This window comes from Sphaeramia orbicularis, chromosome 9, assembly GCF_902148855.1.
Source record: "Sphaeramia orbicularis chromosome 9, fSphaOr1.1, whole genome shotgun sequence".
In the NCBI taxonomy this organism is placed as follows: domain Eukaryota; kingdom Metazoa; phylum Chordata; class Actinopteri; order Kurtiformes; family Apogonidae; genus Sphaeramia; species Sphaeramia orbicularis.
In genome coordinates this window covers 18,333,212-18,354,704 of record NC_043965.1, presented here as the reverse complement: position 1 = coordinate 18,354,704, position 21,493 = coordinate 18,333,212, and the positions used below count along the sequence as shown (strand labels likewise).

Below are 21,493 nucleotides of genomic sequence, written 5' to 3'. Positions count from 1 at the left end.
GCTGAGTGCCAAGGTTTGACAGGTGTAGCAACAGTAACTAAGGGGGAGGGGCTTAATGAAGGATGACATTATGACATTTTATTTTTCTATTTTGTCACCAATTCATACATCCACCAGATATAAAGATCCTTCTGTAATGTAATCTGTATGGCGTACATTGACCTTCACTTGGAACTGAATGTGTCCCTAATGTAGATAAAGTATCTGATCACATTCTGGAACAGGTTTGGATGGAAGTATTGCTGCTAGATGAGAAAAAGAAAAATGCGTTTGTGTCATGTTATAACATGGAAGGGTTATCATTATAACATGACCTATGTGTCATTATAACAAAATATTTTCATGTAAGATTAAGGTATTTTCACATACAGTAGATACTAACAGTTTCATTTTACAGCAAGAACCTCTCACATTATAACAGCAAAAGTTATAAAATAACATGTTTTACATCAGTAAATTAGAGGAAAAAATATAAGATTTACCAGCTAACTGATTTAATTGTTTAAACTTTATGTTATTTGATAAAAATTCATTTCATGGGTTAAAAAAAAAAGGTAACATTTACTTATGAACTTAATACTAGTGAGCGGAAGGATTTTTGTGCAGTGCTTTCATAAATCAGTTTTTGATACAGATCAGATGTTGAACATTTTTAATGCCATATATAATGCTTTGTAAATGTAAATTGTATATTGTTATAATAACAAAACCTTCTGTTGTAATGTGATATGTTTGTATGAGTGATCTCGTTACAACATGGGAATCAATATGTTATCAACAAAGTGTTGATGTTGTAACAGGATACTCTATTTGGGTTGGATGTAGTTCACCTCTGTGCCTTTATTATCCTATGGTCTCATTCAAGGATTCAGCCAGGGCTCTATGTGCAGAATAATTTAAGAGTAGAGAGACAAACTAATCATGTATGAATTTAAGGAGAGAGAAGAGAAAGAAATAACATGGTAATAAGATTTTGTGGTGAGAAGTTGGTGTAATTTGACTGTGACGGAATAAAGTCTAGGCATAAAAACAGCAGAACTGTAACAGACAGGAACTGCAGAGGTGAAAAGAACCTACTGTGTTTTTGTAGAAAATTCAGTTTGATGAGAGTGTACTTGCCAAAGTCTTTTCACAACCACCTGAACTGGCAGGAGATGTAGAGACAGAAGGTATCACATGACTTGTTGGATGGAAAAGGATGCCATCATGTGATGCTCCTCGAGGGGATCAGCTGTCTTCACTTTGCAGCATCAGTCTGAGTGCACCTTAATAGTTTCAGATGGTTTCTTCCTCGTTCAGTCAAACTGACATGTCCCCTCAGATGCTAAAATGACAGGAATGAAGCCCACTGTGAGCTACTGAGATGCAGCTGCGGATTCTTACAATTTAGATCATAATTGACAAACTTGTTGTCCTATCTGTCACTTTTTTAGAGCTGTAAAACATACTTTAGGTTATTAACAGCTTGTTAAAAACAGCAAATATTAAAAAATAAACCTGCAGCCTGTATCATTCTACCATTTAATCCAAATGCCCCACTTCCAAAGTTAATCCCAGAACCTGGTCAGTCCAGAGCCTGAAGTAGTTTTACCTGTTGTGTGTGTTGTACATGAGCAGGCCTGTCTGTTAGTCAGGTAAATACAAGGTGTCAGACAGGTGAGGCTTTTATTTTGAAATGGGTTGATACATTTAACATCATCTCAGAAATACTAACACACTCTGTAGCATCAAGTCACTGCTAGAGGTGGGTTACATAAAGCCATTAGCTCATATTTTTACAAAGGATCCAGTAGGTCAGTTTTCTATAACTTTCACCACACGTCGAATCATAATTCAGGAGGAAAAAGTTAAAAACCATGAATGTTTGTTAAGTGCACGGATGGTTTTGGTCATCCATACAGAATACTGTATATTGAGAATACTGTATATTCTTGAACATTTGGTCACATATCAGAAAGTGAACTGAAATTATTTATTTAAATTAATACAGGACATTTTGCTCAGCCTGTCATGTTTAAGAAATGCCATTGTAAGGTCAGTAAATGACTAAAGATAGCTCAGAGAAGTTTAGAAAAGCTGTGTCTTATTTATTTCTAGAGCTTCTATGGCATTAACAGGATGCTAATGCGTTGTTACATTTATGCCATAAAGATCTGTTATGGCTGGGAAAACAAAACACCATTAAGTCATGTGCTTCATCTGTATTTGTTTTAGTGTGAACTTGAAGATAACAGAAAATTTCCCTACTGGATCTTAATAGTTTTTGTCTTTTATTTTAACATAATAAATAATGGTTTTCATGACTAAGTCCAGTTTTAGACTAACCACTAACTTAAACTAGACTAGCGCTAGATGACCAGGAGTAACTAGCTCCATTAATACTTGGAAAGCTAATGCAGTTGACATGTCCAGGTAAAACAGTTTCCTATGACTCACTGAGGCCCCCGGCTGGAAGACTCACACCTACTGGTAATAATACACAGCTGGTAATGAGCTTGCGTGTGGAGTGTGTGTGACACGGCCAACGGTACGATTTTGTTTTGATGAACTCCGCATGCCACAATAGAAACTTCAGTCACCAGGATGACACATATGAGGGTTAGTCACTGTGGTTTCAGAATGTACAAGCAGAGGTGGAAAATAACTACACCGTCTTTGTCTGTGAACCAAATTAGCACATTTGTTTTCCTTGAATCCCTGTTAACAGTAATTACTATGGGTGCACAGGATGACAAAGACTGAAGCCAACCTTTTGGTTTCACTAAAATATTTTAGTCCAGTGTTGTGCAATAAAAAGTGGTAAAAAGTACATGTTGATATTTTTTCTGCACTGTGATAAATATTTAGTTTTAAGACAAAATCATATTAGATGTTGTAAAACAATGACTTTACAGTGTCAGCTTTACATGTTACATAAACCCATGAAAGTTAGGACTGGATTAAGCACTGAGTCCTGTCCAACTTTTTTTTTTTGACACATTTATTCATTTATCATTTTGTCATGCATAACATAACAAACAACAATCAGCAACAGATAATAGTCACAATATAATCGGAATGATAATTTAGGTTACAGTTATGAAATGGCAATCAAGTTACACAATTAATTTAGTTTTTAGAGCAGCAGTTTATATTGCATTTCATGACTATGAGACAAACCACCCATTAACTGTATTTACAGAAACTAATCTTTTTGCCCCACCTTATGTAAAGTTCATCTTGCAGCCTCAGCATAAATGTTAATCTCTCCATTTTGTGAATTTCATCAACAATTTTTGAGTCCTGTCCAACTTTAAAGACTCAGGACAATTTAAGGGTGCACTGATTCACCTTTTCAGGTCCGATACAGATACCAATTCCATGGCAAATACCAGGTACTGATCCGATACCAGTGTTTAATTCATAAGATACACGTGTAACTGTACAGAAGAGACTAAGATTATTCTGTTATGTGTAAAACATCACTTCCTACTTTTGTGAAACAGAATGTAAATAATTATACATAAACTGGGACTTTAGTAAAGAGTTTTAATACATCATGTACCAGCAGCTTGGTAAAAACTGTTGTTACAGTGTGAAATACTCCCAAAGTTCACAACTTGGTGACATTTATTTTTCAAAAGATTTATTTTGTTCAATGTTTACATAAGTCAGTGAATTAAAAGTTGTAATTATTGACCCTTATGATTCATAAGTTGGGATATTAGTTTTTTCTATGTGTTAAATGTTTGATTACAGGGTGGGGAAGCAAAATTTACAATATTTTGAGGCAGGGATTGAAAGACAGTGTATGACCAATTAGTTTATTGAAAGTCATGAGAATTTATTTGCCACAAGAAAATTTACATAATAGAAAATGTTTTTATTCTATGTGTCCTCCTCCTTTCTCAATAACTGCCTTCACACGTTTCCTGAAACTTGCGCAAGTGTTCCTCAAATATTCGGGTGACAACTTCTCCCATTCTTCTTTAATAGTATCTTCCAGACTTTCTCGTAATAGTTTTGCTCATAGTCATTCTCTTCTTTACATTATAAACAGTCTTTATGGACACTCCAACTATTTTTAAAATCTCCTTTGGTGTGACGAGTGCATTCAGCAAATCACACACTCTTTGAGGTTTGTTTTCATGATTACTCATATGGGCAAAAGTTTCTGAAAAGTTATGGATAATAGTGTTAGGTATGATTATGACATCAATATATGTTTGGTTTCAAAACAATTGACGTAGTGCCTGCTGAGAAAAAACAACTAAATGTTCATTGTAAATTTTGCTTCCCCACCCTGTAGTATTAAACTGGCAGTGACACAGTATGAACATGTGTAATAACACAGAATTGAACTGAACAGATCAGTGGATGGATCTGAGCCACTGTCACAGAGCCCAGTATTGGATCAATACTGGTACCGGATCAGTGGATTTCTCCTACAAACTGACTTAAATACACTGATTAGCCTAGCAACATTAATGCTACATATTACTAATGATGTGATAAACTTATGTCTATGAGAGAGAGCGAGTAAAGTTTCTTTGACAGTTTGTACTGATTATTTGCGACACGATAATTTCTGACAGATTGAATCAAGATACATTAAATATACTCAATATATTCCCAGCCTGGTTTTAACCTGTACAAAGTCTTAAGTTTACCAGGACTCTGCATATATATATATATATATATGTATATATATATATATATATATATATATATATATTAAAGGTAATAATGTATTATAGAAAAGGGAATTAACCCTGAAATTCTGACTGTAATCCTGTTTATCGTACCTCGATTAAAAGGGTAGAATCTGTCAACTAGCAGACTATATGTTTCATAATAGCCCTAGTTGTGTAAAAGATTCTGATTGTACACTGTTTAAGCTCTTATTTCTACATTATGTGGCTGACATTGTAATAAGTCTTCCATTGATCTAAATACACAATCATGAGTGACATTTCTTTCCACCTCTGTTAAAGCTGTATGTCTTGTAGCTTGCACTTGCATCATCCAAAAAAATAGTTTCAGTCAATCTGAAAGTGTGGTGTGTAATGCAAACTTATGTGCAATTGTTTGGGAAATGTTGTGTGTCACTGCCTTGTGGCGGTAAAGAGCTGCCAGATTCTGCTGTGATACTGAAATCAAGGGTATGTACAGTAAAGCTGGTCATGAGTTTGTGCACTGAGTGGATAAAATAACTTTAACCCCTCTTCTAGACCTCTGTCTTTCTTGCTCTCACTGATTTTTAATGTCTTTGGTTTTTCTTTTACGTTACTGTTAGTGTTACGTGCATTCATTACATCAACTGTGTCACTAATTGCGCTTTTTATCGTGTTATTATTAACTGACATTTGACCCTACACTGCATCTTGTCTTCCATTAATGTTCTGCACCAGTAAGGGCCACCTTCATGAATGGCTTTCTGACCGTAGTTAAACCCCATGCTGCAGCTTTGACTTTAGATGCCCTTTTTTTTTTAGCTCATTCAGTCTTGTAATGGCTAATAGGAGCTCTAAATGATATCTTATTACATTTGTGTTTGCAGAGTTTCGTTCACCGTCCCACCTCAGTGGGTTGAACCGTACAGCCTCCTTAAGTGGAGCCGATAGGACCGAGTCTCTGTCCGTCAGCGGCAGCAACAGCCAGCTCAACAACAGCATCCCCTTGCAGCAGTACATACCTGACTTCTACGTCCGAGCACTCAGCGACCTGCAGTTTGTCAAGGTAAGTTTTCATCATTACAACATTAAGAACTCTTCGTAGAGCAGTATCAGTATTCCTCCCATACATACAAACATACAACCAAACACACACACACACATACATATTCACACATATGTACATACTAGAAATGTAATCATATGAAAATTTCATATCACATGGTTATTGTGACCAAAATGATCACGGTTATCATTATTATCACAGTGTTGTTGAAATGTGCTCAAAATGTTCCAAAAGTACACACACTGAAATAATTTAATCTAGTTGTATTTTGAAAACAAACAAAACAAAACATAAAATAACATGCACAATGTACTTTCTGTTGGCAGAAACATTAAAACATTGACATGTAAACATCAAACATACAAATGTGCATTAAATACGGCAACAGTCGACTTATTCTGCTTAATCACATCATCTTAAACATTCAGCATATCAGTAGATGATGTGAAGCAAATTGTAAATATTGCAAAATTCTGTACACATATGTAAATTTTGCAGACATTTAAATGCTCTTTTCAAAAACAGTTAATTTTTTAGTTGGGAAATTAATTAGATGTAGAATTTTGATCAACAAATAACATATACACTAGAAAATAATCAGAATATTCTGTTTTTCAGTTTTACAGCCTTGCTACTTATTTACAAATATGGTCATATTTGCATAGATATGTGCATGCATATAAGCAAAATAGATGCTTTGGTGTTCCATGTCGTCCACTTAGAGACATATATGTACACTTTTCCTAGTACAGTAGCAAATGACACGGATTGTTGTATTTAGCTGTACTGAAGCATATTGCAGACTATCAGATTTACTGTATTTTTATTTATGTAGCTTACTGTTGGTGTTGTCAGACCTTTCTCTTTTATTTTGCAATACACCAAGGTAAAAACACGGAGGATAAAGAGACACATATATGTATTAACCAGGACTTCAGGTTGTGTTTTAAAGGTCATTGCGCATTGACTGACTGAACATGCCTTAGTTAAAGCTCAGTGAGACACTTTTAGGTGAAATATCAAGTTGTTTCGTTTCGTTTTGTTTGTTGTTGATGTTTTCCCCGTCTTCACCCTTCAGATCACACGGGCCCAGTATCAGAACGGCCTGATGGCGTCTCGCCTCGACAGCACGCCCCAGTCCCCCGAGAGCGGCCACCACACCACCCACATGGACCAGACCACTCCCCCTGCCACTGCCAACACCACTATCACCGACCTGGGCGCGGACTCCACCCCGACGGAGAACGGGCCGGATGAGACAACGCTCCTCCTCCTCAATGAGCAGAACTCACCTCACAGCACAGCCAATCACCACAGCCAATTGGAAAACAGCATTTGACCCCTCCCTCTCGGCCCTGCTTCTTTTGCACGCATGCACTACTACGTTTGGATCTGTGTGGGAGGGAAGGAGTATATGTGTGTATCTATGTGTGTGTGTGTGTGTGTGTGTGTGTATGGGAGAGTGTGGGAATGCAGACACATGCCTTGGAGCAGCTGACAAGGCCCAAAGAGACAAAAGACAAGCCATGTGCAGACGTGTTGTGTAACATGCAACAAAACATGCACACACAAATAAACACACAGACATGCCAAAGTATATTGGACTGACCGATGTAAGACTCACCACAACCCAACACTAATCAACAGTAGATCATTCACAAGTACCCATTTGTGTATATGTGTGTATGTATGTATGTATGTATGTGTGTGTGTTTGTGTATGTGTGTGTACATGCTCCTCAATGTATTACTGACAACAAACATCCGTGGACCTGTTCGTCTGGACCAGAAAGCTCCTTTCCCTTTTGCCCCAGAAAACAGCATCCAGAGGCTTCCTTCCCCCGTGCATGTGTGTGCGCTTCCAGTTCTTTGTCCCTAATCAAAAGACTCAGGGAGACCCCCCCAACCCCACCAATACACGCCCCCCCCCCACCCTTCTTCCCTACTGTACTCTGACTTTTCGTACCAAAACCAACTTGTCGCCGCATGTGTAGCAACCTGCATCCCCCTCCACACCCATCTCATTGGCTAGAAGACAAAGACGACCTGAGCATGTCAGCGGAGTTTAAACAAAGAAATATTATAGTAATATATGTTCCGTAGAAATTTATAGTCACAGAGACTGGTATTTATTGATAAATGGTGTGTGTTAATTGAAGTCAGACACACGAGGCTCCTTGTGGGGTGGATATCTGTAATTCTTCCCTTGTTGGTTCCTGAATAGAAGCAAAGCCTTTATCCAAGCTGTAAAGAGATTTAGCACCGATAGGCAGTCAGTCTGTATTGTGATTAAGACAATCAATATGAATGTGTTGATGAAAACGTGTAGGGTACCTAAACTGTGGCTGCCCCTCCCTCAGATATCCTCCTCTTAGAAAACCTATTATTGCCCCATTGCCTCACTTATAAGACTGTACTTCAGTGTGGCAGAAAAATCCAGATCAGCGGGATGAAGCCTCAAAGGGACATGTCCTTTCCTGTGTTATAATGGAGGGTTGGGTGCCTGTGTGTGTAAGTGTGTATTTGTGTGTATGCGACCAAAATGGCCATCACCAGAATTGGTGGGAACACAAACCAAAAGAGGGAGTTTTGTTCACCTCATGACTAGAAAATACTTTAAGAAATCTGAGATGTTATTTATTGTGCGTATAGTTCTGTGTGTGTGTGTATGTGTGCATGTATATATTTCTGTCGACAGGAGGATGAGAAATGTGATTTTATTTTTCCTCACTGTGAGATTTTACATGTTATATGTTCAGTTCAGTTAATTTAAACATTTCTTGTGTCTTTTTTTTTTTTTTCAGCCAAACACACACCGCTCAACCCTGACACAAACAAGTTTTGTCAAATTTAATGAGAAGCATTGTTGCATCCTTTTATATTTCTCCAATCTAGCCATACACTCCGTTTCAGTTTTACTGTAAAACTTAAGATGTGCTTTGATTTTAGAAGAAGAATCTGCCAGGCACAAACACAGCTACAAGCAGTGTGATTTATTTTTTTCTGGGCCAAATAACCTGTACTTTTTATATCTATATTTCTTGCCGTGGTGTTAAATAGACTTTACTCTCTAATATACAGCCTGAGCACATCTCTGCATTTCCTTTAATACCATTACTTTTCTCAGACAAACCACATCAGCAACTCTGATATGTCAATGAAAGAACACTGTGAAAAATCATGAAAGTAAAACTACTGAAGCACTGTTTTGGTTTTAGTCAGTGATGAGGTCAGTTTATAATGTGTTCCATCTTCTCGCTGGCTTTAAACATTAACTACAAACTGAAAACAAACTTTCCAAAACTAAAAAGAGGATACATGAAACATCTTAATCTCCCCTTTTAGTAGCATGACAGCAGATCTTTTTTCTTTGTTGTCAGATGAACTGGAAGCTTCCTGTTCTGAATTTCAAGGAATTTAACTTAAAGACAGCTGTGGTTTCAGAGTCATCACAAGTGTCAGTGTCACAAGTGTTGGAAAATACTGAGAAAGTTTCTGTTGTGTACTGTAAGAGTATTTTTGAAGTACAGTAGCACATATCAGATTGATCCGTCGGAAATATTCCGAGTGTTCATGAACTTCATTTACTTACATTTCAGCTGATGATTCTGGCCATTCATTAGTACTGGTTGTCATGGATACTACATGTGTTTTCCTTAACTGTACATCTTTGTCATGTGTTTCAGTTTGAGACAACTTTTTGCCAAAGATAGAAGCGGTGATACTGAAAGGGTTAACCTTTGTTGTGGCATGGACTCGTGGCAGGATGGTACATCATGGGTCTGAGCTGTGCTGCTGTTTTGTCTTTAAACGGTATGCCGTGATTTTTTTTTTTTTCCGTAATTTCCATGTTGCCACTTAACACGACTTAATTTTAACATCCACTCATGGTCATTTTGTACAACCTGGAATTCATCTGACGTTTCAGACACCACGGTGCACACTATCACTCTTCAGCTCAAGTCTCATCTCTGATTTCCTCTGTAAAACTGTGGCTCTGTTGCTAGTGCTAGGACCCAATTTTCACAATTCCAACTACAATATGTCTGTGTGGAGCGCACGACACTAAAATCACAGAAGAGTGGGTTTCAGTAAATTTAGTAGTTCAGTTAAAAACATCTGCGAACTGAGACAAACTTTTAAAAAAAATGTTAGGATTTTTATCCTTAAATATTATAGGATCCCTACTTTTACATATAACGTCAGGGTATATGACTAGTTTAAGGATTGTTTATTTGTAGGTTCTCTCATACAGGATTTTTTTCATAAAAGCTAAAGCATATTGCACCACTGAAAAACTAGAGGACTGTAATTATAAGATAAGATGATTATTATGAGGCATTCCAAAAGTACATTACGTGTTATTAAACAGGCCAAAAGTTGTGTTGTGTGAAGATAAGTGACTGATGGCAAACATTTTTACATTTCAGGAAATAAACATGCATCCGTCAAATCCTATAGAAAATATGGTCCTGGACAAATGGAGGGAAAAAAAGTCATATTTTGGACACTACAGTTTAGATACCCAGTGGATAGTAATTACAGGATATACTGTCTTTAAACACTAACTACATATTTTAATCTTTGTGAAAATAAAGCTACATATTAAAGAATAGTTTTTCCAAGTCCAATGAAATTAAATAGTAAGAGAAAACTCCAGTGAGTAAACAAATGACAAAAAGAGGAAAGTGGCATTTAATAAAAATAAAACTTATTTTATAATTAAACAATTATGAGGTACACACAAGACACTGAAATGCCATTTTTTGTTTGCTTCAGTCATAGATATTCATCTTTTTAGTGTGATGGGGAAAATAAAGGGATTATAAAAAAAAAAAAGCATGAATTTGGTGCTAAAAAACTGAGGAAAGGAAATCTAGCATTGTCTAATTTGGGGAAATGAATCTTTATGACATCAAGTAAACTTTTAAATGCATGAGTGTCTTGTTATATTCAATGAAGGGATCAGTTAAGAGGAGGAAACATACTAGAAAAAAGGGGTTTAAATGTTACTGTGGGTAGCTGATTATTGTTTTGAGGGTGAGATTACTCCTGCACACACTCTGTGGGCTTGTAAGAAATATTGGTTTGGATAATTATGAAGTCATGATCTCACTGTCAATTGTGGGAATTCAGAAAATTAGAACAGCTCAGACTCTCCCGTGGTTAAAACTAAAAGCACTTTAGCAAGGAAAGCAGTATTTTTCCAAAAGCCAAACATTTGCCAAAATTTCCAGTTGTGTTGAAATACTGTTACTGACCAGGATTTCGTAATCATTGCCTCGCTGTCCTTATCATGACACTGCGTTTTTGTCCCCGTCATGTGTCCGCAGATGAAAAAGGAAACTGTCTCACCGTAATGCTGCCTTCATAATCTTTAAGTAACTGTACTGGACGACTTCTTTCATTTTTTTGTGCTCATTCCTGATTTTCCTTTTTTTTTTTTTTGACAAAACACACACACACTCCCATTTCAAATGACGTTTGTCAGTTTTTATCAAATGGATGAAATTGCTATCATCATGTTAAGTTTTTTTTTTTTTTTTTGTTCATACGTGTGCCTGTGTACATGTTGAGGTAAAATACCCTCCACTTGTGTGAAAGTACAGGGTTTGGGTTCGTTAAATGTGTGTGTTTGCGTGTGTGAATGAGTGCTTGTAAATCGAGTCTGGTTATTTTTTGTACCTCAGAACACTGTCAATAATCGTGATAAACAATCTTTTTTTTTTTTTTTTTTTTTTTTTAATTGTCATTGAATTTAATTTGGTAATAGAGTGAATGGAGCAACTGGCGTGGGGAAAAAAAATAAAGTGATTGTCCTTTATTCTCTCTGGCATGCTTTAACTTAAACAATTCAGAGAAGCAAGGTGTAAATACTGTTTTATAATTTCTGTCTTAATGAGTTTTGAAGATGAAGAAAATTATTAATAAACCTGAGATATATTTCTCTATTGAAATTGGGTGATTGTCTTGTTTGTTTGTTTTGTTGTGTTTTTTTTTTTTTAGAAACGAAATTAGAAAGTGATATTTAAGTGGACAAAATGCGCAAAATGGGAAACAGTTGAATTTTCTCATTGCTACATCTGTCATCAAATAAATACCTTTTTTCATTTAACCCATAAAGACCCAAACAGCCACCGTCGACCAAAACCATCTACTGATATAAACTGTTAAATACCTGTTGATCCACTAAATTTATCAATACGTGTGAATAATTGGTGTAAAATACAATTTGTCACCTTTTCATGGTCATCAGATATGACCCATTTGGACGTTCAGAGGCTCCATAGTGAACGTGGAAACACCACCATCTTCTACAACATTGATTCACCAGTAAAACCCATGGAGTTGGAGTTGTAAATCACTTTGTCTTTAGTTTTTTCTGTTTAGAAAAAATAAAGTTTGCATTTACTCTGAGTTTTAATGAACATCATACTCAGTAAATTAAACATAGGAAAATACTGGATATTCACAAAAAAAAAAGCAAAATGCAGAGGATAATATTGCAATAAATGATGATAAATCACCTAGGAAAGGTTAAATATAGAGAAAAAAGCATGTTGGGAACTGCCACAAAAGTCACACTGGGTCTTTATGTGTTAAAGTCTTGAACTCATCCTAATACTGTTTTATTTGCAATATTTAGTTATTATTTCCACTTACTCTGCTAGATATGGTCATGCTTTCACTCGTGTTTTTTTTCTTGTTAGGTCTTTAAACAACAGCTGTTATTCTATTATTTTCTCACCTGTGATCCAGTACATTCACATAAGATAAAAAAAAAAAAGGGCTGTAAAATGACGCTTCACCGATGAATGACAAAATATGATGCAACAGCTCGTCTTTATATATTGCTGTTTGTATAGCAGGTTTGTGGTCTGGGTGTGGACGAGGAAGTGAAATTAATTGTTTTGAGAAGTATGTTGAAGTTGCGAAATTCCGAAGCTGCGCCTGCTCCTGTTGTTTACATCACTGGGAATTTTGATTGTTAAACAGGACCTGCAAGATCATTAGTTGTTAGTTCTGATGGAAGTGGGGAGGATGAATAATGGAGATATGGTGCTTTACACACTACGTAAACTGTCAGTAAACTTGTCAATAAACTAGAGTAAGTGCAATTAAAAAGACATTAATTTACAGTATGATAAGAGCAATAAAGAGGGTGTGCTCTGTTTTACTGTAAATTACATCCGGAAACTTCTCCAAATGCCTGGACAGAGGATTTACACAGTGTTCATATGTTTCATCCCCCTACATATTTACTACAGAGGGTCCAATCTGGCCCGCAGGAGGAATTTGCAAATGCAAAAATTACACTGAAGATATTAACAGCCAAGGATGAAAAACATTTTATTTCAGGGGCCACATATAGCCCAGTGTGACCAGTCAAATAATAACGTAAAAACCTATAAATGATGATAACTCCAACATTTTTACCTCTGCCAAGGAACGGCAGAGATTATGTTTTCATCGGGTTTTGCCTGTCTGTCTGTCTGTTAGCAAGATAACTCAAAAAGTTTTGGACAGATTTGGATGAAATTTTCAGGAAATGTTGATACTGGCACAAGGAACAAATGATTACATTTTGGTGGTGATCATTGAATAATCATTTGTTCCTTGTGCCAGTATCAAAATTTCCTGAAAATTTCATCAAAATCCTTTCATAACTTTTTGAGTTATCTTGCTAACATACAGACGAACAAACACCCCCCCACCCCCGCAATCACCACCAAAATGTAATCATTTGTTCCTTGTGCCAGTATCAACTTTTCCTGAAAATTTCTTGAAAATCCATCCATAACTTTTTGAGTTATCTTGCTAACAAGCAAGCAAACAAACAAACAAACAAACAGGCAGACAGACAAACCTCGATGAAAACATAACCTCCACCGTTCCTTGGCAGAGGAAAAATAAGTGGAAATTTGGCAATATGATGCCCGATACTAAATGTTTTGTGTCTTTGTAGTTTCACTGTTATCTGTAAGTTGTGATACATATGTGTAATTGAGAAGCTGAAACATTTTTACACTTTTTTTGCGCAAAACAAAGAGAAATATTTGGAGTTATTATTTATTGGTTATGTTCTGTTATTTCACTGGTCCATTCCACTTGAGAATAAATTAGGCTGTTGGTGGCTGCTGAACCAAAATGAGTTGGACATTTCCGTTGTAACCCATCTGCACAGAAAACATTTAAGGCAGTGGACTGTTTACTGACTTCAGCTTGGCTTTTACTTGTAATTCCTCAGCCAAGACATCAGTGCACCTCTCAGTAACTGGTTCTGAGAAACCTGACATGGCAATCTGTGAACTTCTCAGTCCCCCTGACTTTAAACACTGGTGTTCCACAAGGCTGTGCCCTAAGCCCACTGCTCTTCTCCCATCCATCCATAGCACAAATATAATAATCAAATTTTAGAATGTGACACCATACTGGACCAAATATCAGTAATAATGGCCACTAACAGAAACAATCTTCTACAGAAAGAAAACAAGATAGAGTCAAAATAATTTACAATGGAACATACACCACTTTGTATCAACAGTGAGGAAGTGGGAAAGCAGAAGTAGTAGTTACCCTCAGCACTACATGTGATCTGAAGATGTCTTGTGTTCTCTTAATACCACCCACATTCTGAAGAGGACCCAACAATGCCAGTTCTTTTAACTTTTAACCAATACTGAAGCCCACCTTTCAAAACTAAATGAGAAAAAACATAATATGACAAAAAAAGAGGAAATAACGACACAGGAATTCTGGGTTATGCCATGGAGAACCACTGCTTGCCAGTACCAATCCAAATTTCATGTATTCATTGTTATAATTCCTTAAAACACACTTTAGGATTTTTACTTGTACAGTGTAATGTATTACAATTTGACAATGCTTATGAGGGTAAATTATTTAGAGGAAGGTACTCAAAAATAAATTAATGTAATGCTGATTCCAATCATTTGCCATGAAGCCGCGCAAGATGTGCAATTAATTAAAACTGGATACAATTTTTTATATACTCTGATATACCAGTCCAGCCCAAACCAAGTCTTATTACCTCCGCCAGGAGGTATTGTGATCACTTTGCTTTGTGTGCGTGCGCATGTGTTTGTTTGTTAGCAAGATAACTCAAAAAGTTATGGATAGATTTTCATGAAACTGAACTGGCACAAGGAGGAAATGATTACATTTTGGTGGTGATCGGGGGGCGGGGGGGCGTTGTTTGTCTGTCTGTTAGCAAGATAACTCAAAAAGTTATGAAAGGATTTTGATGAAATTTTCAGGAAATTTTGATACTGGCACAAGAAACAAATGATTATTCAATGATCACCGCTCTCTGAGTGCTTTTCTTGTTAATATTAAAAAGGCTACAATAGTTACTATTAACAATAAGAAGGCATTGGAAATGTCTGTCCTATGGGTTGAGGATGCTGCAGTCTACATTTTCAGTAATTCCATTATGTCACTTTTACTGTGGCACACTTCCTCTATTTCAAGTGCTGAAAAACTGGTGAATGGGATGTGAAAATGCTGCTCTGACAATGCTAATGTTGTCAAAACCTACTGAACTTCCTGGTGCAGGCAAGAGATAAAGCATTACTCCACATCAAACAAAGGGCAGTGATTCAGACAGTCAGCACGTCTACAATGCACCAACACACCCTTGGATTATATTACTGAACATACATACTCCCACAGACAGAGAGACAAACTTCCCAATAGTTCCCTGTTTTGTTGTGCTCACCAGAGTACCTCAAATAAATGTAATATATTATAATGTAATATAATGTAATGTAATATAATGTAAATTTTGGATAAATTAAATGAATTAATTCCAAAATTATTACTTAGGGATGTTATGGACGCCAAATAAGAAGCAATAAGAAACAGCAAATAGTATGTGTTTAAATCTGTTCTTAACTCTCTCTGTAACTCTCTTATCATACATGTGCAGTTGTGTCTTGTGGTTTTGTATTCATGGTGTGTACAAATTACCTCACAAAAGTCATCTGCAAATTCTTAGTTTTAGTGAAAAAATTTTTTAAAGTTTTTTTGACTGGTTTGCCAAATAAGTTTCATTTGATTCATGTATTGGTTCTGTTTGATTTTAGATTGAACAAATTATTATTATTGTCATTATTACTGTATTGATAGGTGATGTAAATATTAACACTGGGACAGTTTGGGTAAGTAACAGATTATTTTCTAAATGTAATGTTTCCTATTTGAACAGCTGATTTGTGTAATAAACAAGAACCCTAAATTCACTTTGGTGCACCCACTAACCTTGTATCATCATCTGAAATCTAGAGTCAGGACTAAAACCATGATTTGTTGAATCACAGCAACTCTGACCTTTGTCCATTAAATTCATATCAGTTCATTCTTGAATCCAAGTAGATGTTTGTCCCCAATTTTTTTGGAAATTCTCACACACTGTCCCTGACACAGTATGTATTATAAACATGTTGTAGTCAGCATTAAATAGAACATTTTGAAAATAATATGCTATTTTCAGATTCCTGTGTAACTGGATGAGATTTAAGATAATCAATCTTGATTTCAGTCTCATTTTGTAAAATAATGACTTGCCCAGGATAACCACTCCTTAACAGAGTCTGTTAATGCTGTTAATACTAAAACCTAACAATTACTCTGTCATCAGCTCAGATTACAAGGTGTTTATTTTGTTAGTCCACTTGCCATTGTTAAAAGTAGCAGAAGAATTAAAAGTACAAAAGAAAGCTGACAAACCCCCAGCTGCGAACACTTTTTTGTCCAAATACATAATATACATTCAGAGTTTTTATTGTGTTGATGGAAAAACTAACTGGTCTAAATTTGACATTAGCCTTTGTGGTCTTTAGGAGAAGGCATCCTCCACTTTTTTTTTTTTTTTTTTTTATCTTTAAACAATCTGCAAATAAATATAATAACAATAATGACACCATCAGAAAATACACCAGGAACTGACATCTGCATTCCTGACAAAATACCAAAAACTACACTCAGAGGAGTAAAGGGTCATTACATGAAACACTAATTATTTTCACAACTTTGTCTGAACCCTCATGGTTTTTCTGGTTTTTTGCTATGAAAAGAAAAATTCCGTCTGCCGTAGTATACTTCTTATTATTCAGACTTGCATAACTGTGGCTGTGTCTAACATTTCATCACATCCTTGCAACGTCACAGGTTGGATTTGCTCTGCATTCACACGGAGCTGACAGGGCTGCTGTAGTAAGAGAGATCATCTGACACACTATACTAACAGGAAGGCATATGATGTATGATATATTTATGGACTGGTGTCTGCATATGGTAGATTGTTGTTGTTGTTTTTTCACTCTAAACATTGTACAACTTTATGAGGAGCTGGACAGTGGCTGGTACAGAGTAAACTAATATCTGATACTGTCAGGCAGTGTGGAATAACATAATGTTATGGGTACAGCATAAAAACAGGAGTCTTGTAAACTTAACATGTAAAATGAGTGTGTGTGTGTGTGTGTGTGGGGGGGGGGGGGGGGTCCCCATCCTCATGTCATTAAACTGCCTGTACTGTGATTGATTTATTTACTATGATTGCTGCACACATTTATCATTGAATTGTTTTACTTATTCTATGTAATGTCCCAGCATTCATTTTAGTCTGTAGTTGCATTAATTTTGACCAATTCTTTTGCAAATTCTTATCAATCACATTCCAAAGATTCTCAATGGGGTTCAGGTCTGGACTCTGTTTTGGCCAATTCATGTATGAAAATGATGTCTCATGCTCCTAAAGCACTCTTTCATAGTTTGATCCCTGATGAATCCTGGTTTTGTTATCTTGGAATATGTCTGTATCATCAAAAGAAAAAAATCCACTGATGTTCTGACCTGGTCATTTGATATATTCAAGTTCCTCTGATCTAATATATTTCTTTTTTTTTTATCGAAGTATTTTTTATTTTCAGTTTTCAAATGTACAACAAAAACCATACAATTTGAACATGAAACTGTTGTATCCAGTTCCTATCCAACTGCCCTCCCACCCACCCCAAGTACTGGACCTTCATTAAATTTACATACAGCCTGACATAATATACTTACATATAAAAATATATAAACCCCCTTCAAACACATGTACAGACACATACACACACACATACACATCTATATATTTATGTACACATATACACACACATGCAAATTTGTAAGTTCACATACACTTAAATAAATAAGGGGAAAGAAGATTAAAAATAAATGAATTTAAAAATAAAGTAAAAAGGTACACAGACATTGGAGTTTCACAGATGTGTCGGTAGCAACCATACCTTCTACAAAGATGATAAATGGCTGCCAAGTGGCATATAATCTGGTGGAACCCCTAATGGTATATCTAATTTTTTCTAAGTGAATATGATGCATAACCTCTCTGATCCATTGTCCATATGTGTGTGGGGGGGAAGACAGCCTCCTCTGACCTAATTTTATGGACATATAACATTACTAACCCCAAACCTGACCAACTGAACCAACCCCAGATTGTAACACTGCCTCTATAGGCTTGTACCGTAGGCACTAGGCATGATGGGTAATCATCAAGGATCTGAAAGTTTTTAGTTAAATTCAGGTGGTGACTTTTTTTTTTAGCCAGGCTGTGAATATGTGTAGTAGCTCAGTGACTTTTTGTTTTTATCACCATCGTTCATGTTGTTTCTGTGTCATATCATAAACGGTTAAATGAATGTTAAATTAATACTGGTCAGAATTAATCTGTAAATAATATAAGCTTAGTTCTACTTGTAATTTTTGGTTAATTGTGTTTTTAAGGATTCTAACACAAAAATATCCTTAAAAAGACAGCCATTTCTAATATTCATGTAATAATGTAACAATGCACAAGATATCTGAGTGTTTGTGCAGCAGCAGTGGGTAAATAACAGCATTTCATCATCACATAGAATGAGGACCTACCTACTTCCTGGGAGTGAAAATTCCCTTGAGGACTCTACTGTATAAATGGTGCGTGTTTCAGCACAGACAGACAGAACAGCTACTGGGATCTTCACCTAACACCATAACACAGCCTTCTTTATCTACAGACTGCATCAGGTAAATGGGCATATTTCTATAGCTTTTTTCTCTGACACTCCTAATGTGGCTCTTTGTTTAGCTGAGAGATGGGAGATGGGTTTAAAACTGGATTTTTGACTTTTTGTAAATGAAAAGATTCAGTCTAATCTCTTTTTTGTTATGAGCATCACATAACAAAATACAGCAAATTTCACAGTGTCATTTTTAAAACTCTTAAATCAACAACAGCTCTTTTCTTCAACCTACAAAGCTTTATCAGTTTTCTCTGGATGGGTTTATGTAGCCAAAACAGCCTTTTATAACAATTGCTGTCTATGTCCTTGCAGCTCTTACTGAACAGAAAAATGGAATCTGGAATGATATGCAGCGTGAGCCAGGCCTGGAGCCCCAAACTGCCCAAGGGAATTGACTTAGAGATTTCCCAACATCCACTGAAAATGCGCAGTGTGGTCAACCTCGTAATTGCCATCGAAAGGTTAAAGCAGAGTGCCTCAGAATCAGTGCTGGACACCGATTTCAAAGATGAAAACCTGCTGAGCATCATGCTGGATAGCATTGTGGAAGGTAACTATACCATAAGATCTTTGACCAACACTATTTCATAAACTTCCAAACTGACATTATTAAAACACATACTCAAAATTAGATACTTCTCCTTTCATTTCTGCAAAAAAATATTCACACAAGACTATTTCTGACACAGAAATGCTCCCATTCAAGTTCTTTGTCTTTGACAGGATATAGAGAAATTCGCTTACTCATCAGAATGAGTCTGGATAGTGTGCAGTATCTTGAGAGTCAAGCACTTATAATTTTCTGGGGTTGTAAACCAGCTTTTTAACTGACACACTTTTGATATAAAATCTTATACATCTTCTCTCAGCTGTGAAGACAACATACACACTATATTTCATTGACATTTCCCTCATTTTCATATTTAGTCTTTTGAGTCATCTAGACCAGTGTAGACTTTTAAAACAGATCCCAACATGCAGACAGCCACTAAAAGGTACAACTTTATTTATAGGGGTATGATTTAAACAGCTTCATTTAATCCACTGTACCTCTTTTTTCCTCAGAGACACTTGTTTTGGAGAGAGGTTCGGCTCCACCACCTCAGTTCAACAGAACTCTCGAGTACCCTTGCAGTGTCACTGACCACCAGCAGAGAAGCTTGGTTCTGGTCCAAAACAGCATGGAGCTCCACGCTGTGATGCTGCAGGGAGGCAGTGACAGCCGCAAAGGTAACCACACATGACACATAATTATTCTCTGGTAGAAATTTTAACTGAAAGATAACAGTTTTGTTTCCACTCATCTGGCAACTATTAGGTTGGAATTTGAAGTTCATATGTGTTCTCTGCTTTTTCTGCAGTTCACCTGAACATGTCTACATATGTGAACCCAGCATCCAGCATTGAGGCCAGGCCTGTGGCTCTGGGCATTAAGGGCACAAACCTCTACATGTCCTGCCACAAGGAGGGTGAAGAACCAACCCTGCATTTAGAGGTAAAACTACTCACAATATAGTACTCATCAAAAAATATAGTCACTGCTTCATTTTATTTCTTAAACCTGGTACAATTTTTTAAAAAATGATAACAAAAATGAAATAAAATACTTCCCAAACCTAACCAGTTTTCTAAGATATTACGATACAAAGAGTGTACTACAGATTTTTTAGATTAAAAATTGTTTTTTGACATACAGTAAGCAAGTCATTCTGTCTAGTGTAATGGTCAAACCTTCTGACAATTACCTTTCTGATTTCAGACTGTGGAGACCAAAGACAATCTGGCAAATATCAGCACCGAAAGTGACATGGTGCGATTTATCTTCTACAAACAAGACACTGGGCTGAACATCAGCACCCTCAGATCTGCTCGCTACCCAGAATGGTACATCAGCACTGCACAGCAAGACAACAAGCCAGTGCAAATGTGCCAGGAGACCTCCAGCCGCCACCGGATCTTCAACCTCCAGCGTCAGAGTTAGGCCCTTCCATCATCTCCTGAGGCAGTGATTATGCATCTAGGGTTCACCTTTTGGCCATCTTCAGAACAAAATATATCTATTATAAGAATGTGTAATATAATACTAATTAATGTGTTTATATTCAAACAATTAACAACAAACAGACTGTGTTTAAAAAAGCACTATCGCTGTGTTTTCGAGAGACTTCTGCAAGTTTTACAGAGTGTACATTTACTGTATGTACTAAGTACAGAAAGTGAAATGCTAAGTGTATTGACATTGTCAAGTTTCACCACAAGGTGTCACCATTGTGCTGCCTAGTAAGCACACTGTGGCGTTAATATTGCTGAATGATGTAACATACTGTTAGTGCTTTCAACTATTTATTGTATTTATTTCTATTCAGTTCATTTGTTTGTTTATTTGCAAGTTGTCTTACCAACACGTATTTAATTAAATTAAAGGCAATGAATCCTAATAAAAATTGGCTAAGTTTTGTTTTATATTGGGGTCTCAAAGTGTTATGATCACTCAGAAGTTACATTAAAGCAAATTATATTGCACTGTGATAAATAATTTCCTAACAGAAATAAGCACTGGCACAATATGACATGCTTAGTTATCCTGGGCAGTGTATGTTTTACTTCAGCGCGTATTATGCACCAGACGGCCATCCTTCAGGAGTCTGGGTCTGCTCGAGGTTTCTGCCTGTTAAAGGGAAGTTT

The 21,493-nt window shown here is 36.4% G+C and overlaps 2 protein-coding genes across 2 annotated transcripts in view; both read left to right on the top strand.

Moving 5' to 3' along the window:
- LOC115425995 (metal transporter CNNM4) overlaps positions 1 to 11,674 on the top strand; it is a 56,293-nt gene extending 44,619 nt beyond the window's left edge. Inside the window, exons 6-7 of the mRNA XM_030143904.1 lie at positions 5,540 to 5,718; positions 6,797 to 11,674. Coding sequence (XP_029999764.1) covers positions 5,540 to 5,718; positions 6,797 to 7,057 — 440 coding nt within the window. The 3' untranslated portion in view covers positions 7,058 to 11,674. The remainder of the gene's footprint in view (positions 1 to 5,539; positions 5,719 to 6,796) is intronic.
- A 7,054-nt stretch (positions 11,675 to 18,728) lies between these two features.
- On the top strand, positions 18,729 to 21,266 carry LOC115426502 (interleukin-1 beta-like). The gene is made up of 5 exons (XM_030144643.1): positions 18,729 to 18,812; positions 19,121 to 19,358; positions 19,874 to 20,038; positions 20,170 to 20,303; positions 20,568 to 21,266. The coding sequence occupies exons 2-5, from the start codon at positions 19,139 to 19,141 to the stop codon at positions 20,787 to 20,789; spliced, it is 741 nt and encodes a 246-aa protein (XP_030000503.1). The 5' UTR covers positions 18,729 to 18,812; positions 19,121 to 19,138; the 3' UTR covers positions 20,790 to 21,266.
- Positions 21,267 to 21,493: the final 227 nt, after the last annotated feature.

Bases quoted from the DNA above. Each gene is read 5' to 3' on its own strand.
- LOC115426502 (XM_030144643.1), top strand. From the start codon at position 19,139: ATGGAATCTGGAATGATATGCAGCGTGAGCCAGGCCTGGAGCCCCAAA. The intron at 20,039-20,169 runs GTAACCACACAT...CTTTTTCTGCAG, and splicing joins AGGCAGTGACAGCCGCAAAG to TTCACCTGAACATGTCTACA. The intron at 20,304-20,567 runs GTAAAACTACTC...TTCTGATTTCAG, and splicing joins AACCAACCCTGCATTTAGAG to ACTGTGGAGACCAAAGACAA.